Below are 12,247 nucleotides of genomic sequence, written 5' to 3' on the forward strand. Positions count from 1 at the left end.
GGAGGGGGTTCTTTAACACACAACATTGTAAGCAGATTACCTTTCATCCTGTTGGTTTCAATACAGGGGACATGACATTCTGCATTTTTTGGATTCATTGTCTGTACATGTCAGTTTGTTTTTGACTTTATTCTGGGCACTAGATATTGGATCCCTTAGTTACAGTGGAAGTTGGGAGTACACCAGCATTTTATGCCCATCATCTTCATCATTGTTCCCTCTGCTGGACTTTGCATTTGTGCTATGTACAATTTGTCCACAACACTACTTTCAAATATTCTATGGGGCATTTGTTCTCTATAAGTAGTAGATTTATCACTTGTGTAGGCTTGCTTTTTTTTGCTATTTCACCATTGCATAGTCACTCCTTTGTTTATGCTAGTGGTTCTTTGGTTGGATTTTGAAGCAGTGATATTTATGTATTATGTATTTTATTGGCTATGTAATATGAAGAAGGTGTGTGAAGCATAGCAACTGCTGAATTAGAAAACAAATCTATCTGTTTCAATTGGAGAGTGAGGCTCCATTCACATATAGGAGTTTTGAATCAAGGATGGAATCGCTGCAATTTTTCCTGCGAATTCAAAATGCACTGTTAAAATGTCAAATTGCTTATTTACATGCCCAGGTGCTATTCATTTCAATGGCACCTAATAATGCAGAGCAATTCTGTCATGATTGTTTTGCGATTTTTCATGCAATACATGTGGTAATCGCGTAATAAAACTTGGGTGAAACTTGGCGTCACTAAATCTTGTTTGCGCAGCAGCAGCATGCTTGTCGTGTGAAAAATCACATCACAATCATGGCAGAATTGCCCCACATTCTTAGATGCCATTGAAATTAATGGCACTTGAGTGCCCTTTTTGAGCGATTTTCTAGCAGCACATTTTGAAAACGTGGGCAATATTGCAGCGATTCCACCCATGATTCAAAATGCCTATATGTGAACAGAGCCTTAGCCATTTGCTTGGATTTCTACTTTAAAATCCTTGTAAGAAAATCTTCACTCTGTTCAGTAAATGAAGTGAACATCTAAAAATATAATAATATAATGCAGGAATTATACTCACAAAGTTAGCAACAAAAATGTGCTCATCCCAATAGGAAATATAACAAATCTGATACCACATCCAGGGTAACGGCAGCATGGTAAAGTTCACTGGGTTGACATAGGAAATGCCACTCAGGGTACTCACTAGTAGGAACAGTCATGGTACTCACTCTGCTAGTTTTTAATTAGTAGTAGTATGATGAAGGTGTGTGAATCACAGCAATTGCTGAATTAGAAAAACCCTGTGGAAAGAAAGATAATTAACATCTCTCTGTTTCAAATGGAGTGTTAGCCATTGCCTTGGACTTTTACTTTAAAATCCTTGTAAGAAAATATTAACTATTCAGTAACTGATCCTACCTAAATCCTTAAAAAATAGTAAACTGTTTTGAGACTTTTTTTAACTAATGTTTTTCTTTCATATGAATATCAGTTATATACCCTATGTATTTTAATATTGTGTTTGCCTATTAAATTTCCTCCTAGGGCTCAAATTTACTTTCAGAAGTATTTTTTACTACCAATGAGGAATCTTACAAAAAAGTAGATCCTTTTTTTCTACGCCATGAATACATTGCCAAGGTAAGACTATAAATCTAATTACCTTATAAATATCTAATATATTTTTTTTGTATAAATATATAATCATTTGCTACCTTTAGTCACTTTTAATCTTGGGGGCAATTAGAATGATAATGTATTATAAGGTGTTCTACTGCACCTCTGTTGTAGAAGATAGCATTAGGAAGTGTCTTTCTTATTTGTATGGTAATCAAACAGGATGAGTTCCTCAATACCTAATACTCAGGCTCATTTCCAGTGAAGTAGCACCACTGTTACACGAAGTATGGAATAAACAACTGTACATAAAAGGAGAAAAATACAATGGGTGCACTTCTAGTGTAGTAGGTGTACATCTGAAAATATAATAATGTAATGAAGTAATTATGCTCACAAATTTAGCAGGAATGACATGCCCATCACAATGAGAAACATGGTTAATCTGATACCACATCCAGGGTAAGTTTAGTATGGTAATGGTCACTGGGTTGACATGGAAAATGACATTCAGGGTACTCCCTAGCAGGAACAGTTGGGACACACACTCTGCTTATAAACAGTCCTGATGTAATTTAGGTGTCCTTAAGGATTGCTGCTGATTCCAGTACATTAGTGGTTTATGAAACAGAGAAGATCAGCAGAGAACATGTTCTCTGCTGATCTTCTCTGCACACAGAGAATTTGCAATTGACAGACACAGAAATGGCTAGTTAATGAAGGAGTGATGTCAGCCCTTCACTGGCAATCTGTGTGAAAATTCTCCCTCCCAGATTTTCCAGCCAGAATGGAATTGGGGAGAGAAGAGAGAATCGCTGGAGTTCTGAGGAGGTAAGAGGAAGTTTTTGGACATTCTTTTTTTCCTCCAGAGCCTCCAAAACAGTGGGAAAGCCCCCCTGCCTTTCATAACACCCTCAAATCCCTAGAGCAGTTTATAAATATATTTGTGTTTGTGTGTGTGTGTGTGTATATATATATATATATATATATATATAATTTTTTTAATTATTATTTATTTATTTAAAATATAGTCCAGAGTTCAAAGCATTTGTACATCGCTTCTTTCCTCATCAGGAGAAGCGATCTACTCCAGTTCATAAACAGGCAATTAGAGGAGAGCTGTCTTCTCTGAGAATGCCAGAGAACATAGCAGTGGTCATTTACCACTGCTTAATAAACATACACCTTAGTGATTTAGTATGTGATCAAAGTTTTAATCCCACTTCCCACCACCAGAAAGGTAAGTATTAAATGCATTCTTTTTCAGAATTTGAGTGATTTTATGAAGGGGGGAGGGAGGCAGGGTCAGTTTTAAGTAACAGTATTACTATTTAGCCTTCAAATAAACATTTTATGCATTGCAGTAACTAACAAGCAACAATAGGGCATGAATTGACAGAAATGTTTCTTTCCTTTCAAGGTAAACCTGTTATGGGAAAAAAGCTGTGGGTTGGTATTGTTGACCCCCTGCTAAAAATGTGATTTAACTGGCTGTTATACACAGACCACACATCTGGAACAAGTATGCAAATCAAGAAAGTGAAATAAAAAGTAGACCTTATCTGTATACTTGTTATAGGTCAGAGACCCAAAGAATTGAAGAAATTTAGTAAGCTTTACAATTAGTCAGGTAGCATTTTTTAGAAGAGGTCATCAATTATTCTTTCCTGACAGGTTTTCTTTCAAAGGAATGTGTAGTGTTTTGTGCATTTTCTTTTTTTCCTTTTTGTCTTCAAGATTAAAATGCAATTTTTAAAAATGTTTTTATAGTTTTATATGAAATATTGCATATGAATAATTCATTTTTATAATGATAATTATTAGGGAACATTATCCATTCTGTTGTACATGTTTATCAGTCTAACCTTAGCTGCTTTACTGAAAACACCCTGTTTACAAAGCTTAAAAGCTCAAATATTCTCAAACAATAAAGTCAAATCAAATCCCTCCACCCCAGATTCCTATGTGCAGATACTATCTTATATTACTATAATGAAGGAAGTATGCAGGCTGCTATTGTTCTGCATCTTCTTATGCTAATGCTATGTAAATAATAATATTACATTAAAAAACTGTTTAAAATGTATAATCTTAAAAAAGGTAAAACACAGTTGACATCAATCAAGCAGTATTATTTAAATGTAGGTGAACAGTTTTATGTTTTATAAAGTTGTATAGTTGAAAAAACAATTCTCTATAAAGTTTATGAATTTTCTGTTCTTCCAGATAAAGGGAAACACCCTAAAGGGGGCAAATGTCAATTTGAATTAATTAGAATTAAAGAAAGTAATAATGACTGTGTTATGATTATTACTGTTAACATTAGTATGACTGCTAATGCCATATGATGAAATTGCATGTATTCCCCAGATCAATCACCCTGATAATGGCATTTAAAACTTCCATTGTATAAAAAAAAATACACATCCAATCCATTTTAAATCCATTCTCAATATGTGTCATGCATGGCTGATGAACATGCCTTTTTATTTTTTTATAAATGTTTGTCAGAGGAAATGCAGTAGGATTCTTGAAATAGAAACGCTAAAACCTTTCCCCAAGCACAGCCAAAAGTACAATTCAAACCAGCACAATATTGTGTGTAGATAATTAAAAAAAGACTGCACAGACTGACTAGTCCTCCCTGAGATCTAATAGTAAAAACTCCTATAATATTTTGTTGGTTTATTCTACTACAGTTGAAAAAAGCACCTAAATAACATAGGGTCTTGCAGCCAATATTTAACAGAAAATACTTACAAAAATTCTCATATGCTTACACTGCATAAGTGTTAGAGGTGTTGCAAAATATACTGCGGAATGCATTGGAGTTTGTGAACACCTGACAGTCATAACACAGAACACCTGCACTTTTACAGCAGAGTGAAATCTAATATAATAAACATGTAATGATGGGGTTTAAATAATCTTTTGGACTATGTTAAACGTCCACATGTAGTTATTTTTAGTTTTCACTTTTTCTTATCACTCCTTATTGAATATTAAAAAATATAAAAAAATGTTAGCTGTAAGGCAAGCCTGTGCTTTGCCCAGTCAGGAAAAAGCAATATGTTTGATTGACACCCCACCCCTCCTTAGCATTCTTTCTTTTATTCCTTTGCAACACAGAGTAATGACTTTAAAAGACAATTATAACACTTTAACTATATTAAAGAATGATTATGCTAATTGTGGTAGGGCAGATGCGGTACCAATTTACAAAAAAGGATCAAGAAAATAAGGACCAGCCAGCCTAACATCAATAGTATGTAAGGTACTTGAGGAAATGGTAAGGGACATTATACAGAAATTTGTACTTAATAAAAGTATCATAAGTGGCAACTAGCATGGATTTATTAAAGATCATCTTGTCAGATCAACCTGTTATCTTTTTATGAGGAAATAAGTGAGAAATTGGAGGTCAGAAGTCTAGCTGATGTAGTTTATGCTAATTTTTTGCTTTGACATTTGATACTGTACCTCATAAATGTTTAAGCTATAAAATGAGGCCTGTTGGAGTTGATGAAATGGAATGTACATGAATTGGAAAAGCAGGTAATATCCAAAGATTGTCTGGTGTCATAGAAAAGCCATCAGAAGTGGCTCATGCAGATTGCAGAGGAAGGAGAGAGCAGACACAAGAAGCTATAGACTGAATCAAGTACCCACTATATGAGGATATACTTTGTTCCTTATTCATTTCAGTGGTTTACAACCACTTTAAACTTATCATTTAGCATTATTTTAAGTCAAATACTCATAAAAGTGTACAAAAGAAGTTTTTCTGACACTGTCTTTATTATTATTATACAGTATTTATATAGCGCCAGAAAGGTTTGCACAGCGCTGTACATTATAGTGGGGGACAGAACATGAGACAATACAGTAACAAAACAATACACGAGGGGTTCGAGAGCCCTGCTCTTTTGAGCTTACAATCTAGGAGGGAGGGGAAAGTGGTACAGGAGGAAGTGGCTGTGGGGGATGGAGTGGTAGGAGGAGTGGAGGAGATCGGCTGTTAGGTGGGGGTGGGGTAGGCTTCCCTGAAGAGATGGGTTTTCAGGGTGCGCATAAAGGTGAGGAGAGTAGGTGACAGTCTGATGGATTGGTGTAGTGAGTTCCAGAGGATGGGGGAAGTCCTGGAGAAGTCCTGCAGTCGGGTGGAGACCAGGGAGCTAGAAAGTAGGAGGTCTTGTGAGGAGCGAAGATTACGGGTTGGGTGGTATTTGGGTATCAGGTCGGTGATATCACCCTTTCCCCCTAGATGGCCAGAAACATTTTTGTTTAATCATTATCCAAGGTCAAAAACAGCTTCTTGGAGTAAGATGCTGGCCCATAAATGTAAACACCAGTTTTTTAGCAGTACGCTTTATGTTTATGACTGTGCAGACATGTTTAATACAGATCAGTCACCCTGCTGCTGCTTATCACTGTTTGAACTGCAACAATTACAACGTATAGTCTGAGTGGTTAATGGGGAGGAAAAGCACTTAAGGAAATGCTTCTTACAGCCTGCATTAAACAGATAATATCACTCTCCCAGATTCCTTGGGGCTTATTTACTAAACCTTTACACAAAAAAAATCCAAACATCCGACCATGTAAAAATTTCATCTGCACATGATTAGGTATTCAAAGTGAACAAGAACTTGATCCTGTTCATGTTGAATACCCAATCATGTGTAGATGACAATGGTGAAAACAATTTGCTTTTTACCTGATTGGATAATTGAATTGAATATTCACCTAATTTGTTGTGAGAAGATGCTTAACTCTTTTAGTAAATCACTGTTACTTGACAGAGCTGTTTTATTATGCAAAAGGTAGCATTTTTAAATAAATCATTTCTGTATATTGTGACATAAATATATTCATATTTGCATAGGTACCTAATAGGTCTTGCTTCATTTATAAATAAAACTCATTGAAATAATAACAAGCACTCTATTTTAGAAAATGTGTATTCATTTTATTCTTGTGAAATATTTTTTCTGTGTTTTTACAAGATGTAAACTGCTACTTAGTTTCAAAAATATATGTCTTGTCTTGGTTAGCATGGAGAAATGCAGGTGCAGATATGAAATTCATTGTCACGCTAGAGTATATCTGTAATAAATCCACCCTGTTCGTTCTCAGTTTATCCTGAGCAAATTTTTGTACTCAAAGATTTACTGTTGGATACCCAAATTCCTTTCTTGTTGGACAGCTGTGATCATAATATCCAGACTTCATAAAGATGAACAATCTGTTCCCTCTAAAGGGAGTACTAATGGCAATCTGTTTATAGATATCATTTCTTAATATGACCTGTATTTAAGAACAAGAACAGCTTCTTATGATTAACCCTTTGTGCTACAATATACAGTACATGTTTGTAGCAACCCATTGTAAGCTTGTTAAACTAAAACTGGAGACCATCTCTTCTGACTGTGGAGTTACAATGTGGCAATAGTCCAGGTTGAGGCTTGTATTTATGGATTTAAAGTTGGCTTCTGCCAGACTATCCATAGTAAAATATTTTGAACAAAGAGTAAAATCACATATCTCCATTTGCATCTATAGCTATAAGCATTCTGGAGAAATTAATTTTTAAAGTTCACAACAAAACTTTCAGCTTTTTTCTATGGGAGCAGATATGGCAGCCTGCCTGCTCTCTAAGTAAACTACCAGTAGATGTTTCTAAGCTGTTAGAAACTAATTTAAACTGACTTTAGGGTCTTTGTTGTGACTTTAAGGATATTTGATAATACATTACCTTGTAGTACAAGGGGCTAGAAAGGTCAGGGGTGGATTATTTTAAAGTTCTTTTCTGATTGTTAAGAATATTTAAATAGTTTAATCTCTGTAGACTGGACACAGGTGAAATTTAAAGACCTGTTAGAATCTGCAAACTGATTCCAACAAGGCACAATCCTGTATAATTTCAATATGTCAGTAACTAAAGCAAATAAGTTTTCTGTAACCAGATTGTGTTCTTACTAGTCTATCTGCCCTCCAGCAAAGTAAATAATGCTATTGATTGCTGGAGTGTTCCCTTGTTGAATTCTGTATTAACTGTATGTAAACTGCATTCCAAATATTGTGAACTATGTTCTGTATGTAAAGACTATATATATTTTCCCAGGAAAGGCAAAAGAAAATGAGATAATCTAGCATGCATAGATTATAATACATACAAACATGAATTAATCATGGTATCACTGATTGACTCAAAAGCAATTATTTGAACTTTAGCATCTAGGCTTAACAGATGAAACAAAAATTAATTAAATATAGTCTAAATTAATACAAATGTACATGGCTGTTGTGAAACTTTGCCCTTCTCTAAGCTGGTCAAGGAATATGAAACATTTTACCTAGTTCACAAATGACATAATTGAAGTTGCAGAAACCAATGCATATTTCTGTTTTGTAATGATGGAGACTTCCTTCAAATATATTATTATTAAAGTAATGCAGCTGTATTTAAAGCACAATTCCCAAGACTGAGTGTCACATCAGATTAACATTGCCCTTAAAACGAGCTTTTAAAGCCACTTATGTGAAGGAAAATACATTTCAAATTACACTCTTGACTTTTGGTGACTAGTTTGGTTTGAATTATGCATTATGTCTTAGAACATTTTGTGTAATTGGCATTTTAAAGTTGTAGGTCAAGTAGCTTTATCAACTTACAGTGAGAAATAAGTTCATTTGTTTAAAACCTATCAAAGTATACACTTTAGTTTGATATGGTTATTCCTATATATATCATTTATATTTATGGAATTTCCATGATAGTTCTTGTTATTATTTGCATAACCAGTTAACATTGCCCCAACATCTTCAATATTGTTGTACCAGGAAAGGAAATATGAGGTCTACAACAATGGCCTTTGACAGTTTGGTATAAGCTGAATTGCATATGAAAGAAAGCTTTAAAAACAAATAATTACAGCACCATCAAAATAAATGTGTATGAATGATTGAATAAGTAGGTAAATAAGTAAATAAAAAAAAAAGATCATTGAAATATGTGAGTGCAACTATAGACTAACCTATAGTGCCATAAAACAAATTCATAGCAGTTCAGAATTGACCAAATGGGGGGAGGGGCCTGAACATGGTGCTGTGAGCAGCATGAGCTCAAGGCGCCCGCTAGCCATGTGTGAAGCCCTGTCCTGATCTTCCCTGTTGACTGTCCGGAGCCCTGTCCTACCTGAAGCCTGGGTGGGAGTAGAGCTGAGAGTCGTGGTGGCTCTGAGTCCGGCCGTCCTGGTGGTAGTCCTGATAGCGGCCAGTATCGGTGGAGCCCAGACCTGTGCCCCTGGGAGAGGTGGCAGGTCGATGATGCTCGGCGGTTCCCTTGGAGCAGGAGGTGGCGGCACCAGAGGAAAAGGGGATGGTGAGAGCGTCCCTGTGACTGCCCATGTGACTTCCCAGGTGACAGCCCATGTGATGGTTGGTGGTAATTTTGAAAGTGACAAGATGCCCCAAAAGTCCAGGAAAGTGCTGTGGCTTCATGGCTGAAGAAGAGGCAGTGTATTAAAGGTGATTTACTCTGGACTGAGACAGAAGCCTTGGGAGACCCTGTGATACCCTAGATGTCTAATATACCCCTCACTAATTCTTCTGATCTCACTTGGAGTTGGGCTTGGAGGCAACGGCTGGGACTGAGTGCACTCTGGGACAGAGAGATCCTGATCTGCCAGCACAAAAGGTGGTGAGTTGCTGTGAGTAATGGCAATTGTGAAACATCTGATGTTATTGCTGCAGTTTAAATGCACTTCTGAGTACTGGAGGGATGGAGGACTATATTCGTAGGGGTTCTCAGTGGTCCTCAGCGGCGGTGGAACTGGTTGGTTTACTCCTGCCCCCAAAGTATCAAATAAGAGAGATTAAAGTCATAAGAGGAAAAAGTATTTCCTGGGGACGGATAATACAGCAATTGTGCATTAATAGCAAACTCAGCGGCAAAGTTTAAAGATATAAAAAACAGATCAGCCAAAGGGGGGAGAGTAAAAACTGCTCAATCAAGTGCGAATACTAATACAATCAGGAAACATCTACCTCTGCAGGAGAAAAACCTGAAGAATTTAACCCCTGATAAACAACAGAAGAGAACTAGAAAAGGGGTGGGAGATCATTCAAGAATATCGCAAGGAACACAAGAAGCGAACCAGACCATGATCTGATAAATGCGGATAGTATAACACATCAAAGTGTTTTGGAACAACAGGGAGCTACCTTACAAATACCTACAAAAGCTGATATGGTGCAAATGTTTGCAAAATTGGAGATGTCTTTGAAAAATGAAATGGTGGCATTACGCAATGATCTGGGTCGAATGCTGACACGAGTGGAAGAAGTAGAGGGAAAAATGGAGACACAGGCGCTTTTGATCACTAAACTAGAGACGCAGGTCAAAGAGATGCAAAGAGAACAGAGAAAGCTTGCATTCAAATTATAAGATCAAGAGAACAGAGAAAGAAAAAACAATGTAAGGATTAGCGGTTTACCAGAAGGGTCCCAAGGGGAAAATGTGTGGGACAAAATAAAGAAAGTGCTTAATCCATTGATGGGTAGATCCATAACAGAGCATTTAAAAATGGAGAGAGTACATAGGATAAGGCAACCGCAAGGGGTGTCAACAGACTTGCCCAGAGATGTAATTGTTCAATTCCATCTCTACGAGGACAGAGAAAAAATTTGGAAAAAGCTCCAAGAGATCACTGAAATAAAATATAAAGAGGTAAATCTGCAAATATTTGCTGACATTGCATCTGAGACGTTAACTAAGAGAAGATCCCTGAAACTTTTGCTGGGACAGATGAGGAAGAAAAAAAAATCAGATATAACTGGGGTTTCCCGGCCTGTCTGATTGGGTGTAAAGATGGGAAATTGGCAAGACTGCGATTCCCAGAAGGTAAGAACTTAGGCCTAAGGGTGCAAGGGAGGGGGAAGGGGTGGGAGAGATCTTTGGGAGGGAGGAGGGGGAGAGTGGAAGGTGGGGGAAATAGATCCGCTAGCAAATATTCTCTTACTACAAATAGGGGAAGGGGGTGAGGGAGGGAGGGAAGGGGAGAGATAATTATACAGGAGATTGCTCCTTGCACCTTTCATAAGTTGACGGTACCCTGGGTTGGAGGATGAGAGAGAGTAAGAGAAGGGAAAAAAATAACCTATATACAAGAGAGATGGAGGAGGTAAATTTTATGACTTATAATGTTAAGGGACTGAATGTACTGGGAAAAAGGCATATGATCCTCAGAGAATTACAACAATGATCTATTGGAGTAGCACTTACAAGAAACACATTTATTACAGGAAACAAATGTAAAATTATATTCTAGGTATTACCCAACCTGGTATTATGCTGATTCACCTACTAAGCGGGCTAAAGGAGTGGCAATTGGTATAGCTAAGAATTTAGGATTTAAGCTGGAGGAGAGGCCAGAGGATCCTGAGGGGCGGTTTTTGTTTCTGAAGGGGAGATTACAAGAGATTGTGTGTACAATGGCAAATATTTACTGCCCTAACAGAAATCCGGAGGCCTACTTTAAGAATATACTGGGAAGACTTCTGGATTTCAAAACGGACAAATTGATTGTGGCAGAGGATTTTAACTTCTGCATGGATCTTCAGGTCAACACAACGTTGCATGTGCAGAGAGAGGAAAGTAGAAGTCAGAAAGCAATATGGAGAATGCTATATCAGTGTCAACTAGTAGATATCTGGAGGATTAAACATCCTAGAGATAGAGACTATACATTCTACTCTTCGGCCCAATGTGACGTATTCAAGACTAGATTATATTTTGATGGAACATGAACTATTGGAGTCATTGGTTAGGGTCAACATAGAAGTCACAACAATATCAGATCATGCACCAGTTACAACAAAATTATTATGGGGTAGGATAAGATAAATATGTGGAACTTAAATGAGACACTCCTTCAGGATCAGGACATGCAAGAGAGAATAAAAAAAGAAATAGAGCAGTACTTTCAAAGAAATGAGACTGAAGGAATGTCAGTGGCCACAGTCTTGGAAGCCCATAGGGCATATATCGAGGGAATATTGATAGCAATTGGGGTAAAAAATAAAAAGGAATGGCAAAAGAAAATCAATATGCTATTAAGGGAATTATATGAGTTAGAACAGTTTCATAAAAAGAGAATAGCAGTAGATATACAGCAGCAAACAAAAAGAGAGAGGAATTAGACAATTTAATGGAGGAAGAAGTGAGAAAAACTTTAAATAATGGTGGCAAGAGAGAGATATCAGTGGGGGAATAAACCGGGTAAATACCAAAGAAAAAAGAAATCTAGGAATTATATTAAGAAAATTAAGGGCGACAATGGGGATCTGGCGTATTTGACCCCCGATATCGCTAAGATATTAAAAAAATACTATAGTAAACTATATGACATAAACCGGAAACAGTTAAAAGGGGTGGAAGAGGAAAGAACAAGACAATGGCAAAGGTATATAAAGGAGGCAAATTTACCGATCTTAGAAGAAGACTGATTAAAACATTTGGAAAATCCAATAATGCAGGAGGAAATCTAAGGGGCATTGAAGGAGACAGATGCTGGGAAAAGCCTGGGGTCGGATGGGTATACAGTGAGATATTACAAAAAAATTCAAGAAAAA

The 12,247-nt window shown here is 36.8% G+C and overlaps 1 protein-coding gene across 1 annotated transcript in view; it reads left to right on the top strand.

Moving 5' to 3' along the window:
- NAALADL2 (N-acetylated alpha-linked acidic dipeptidase like 2) overlaps nucleotides 1-12,247 on the top strand; it is a 578,047-nt gene that overhangs the window by 375,981 nt on the left and 189,819 nt on the right. The window contains exon 9 of the mRNA XM_089675680.1: nucleotides 1,541-1,636. Coding sequence (XP_089531806.1) covers nucleotides 1,541-1,636 — 96 coding nt within the window. The remainder of the gene's footprint in view (nucleotides 1-1,540; nucleotides 1,637-12,247) is intronic.

The sequence above is a fragment of the Staurois parvus genome, unplaced genomic scaffold (genome assembly GCF_062004578.1).
Source record: "Staurois parvus isolate SC_StPar_1 unplaced genomic scaffold, SC_StPar_1.0 ptg000155l, whole genome shotgun sequence".
NCBI classification, from domain to species: domain Eukaryota; kingdom Metazoa; phylum Chordata; class Amphibia; order Anura; family Ranidae; genus Staurois; species Staurois parvus.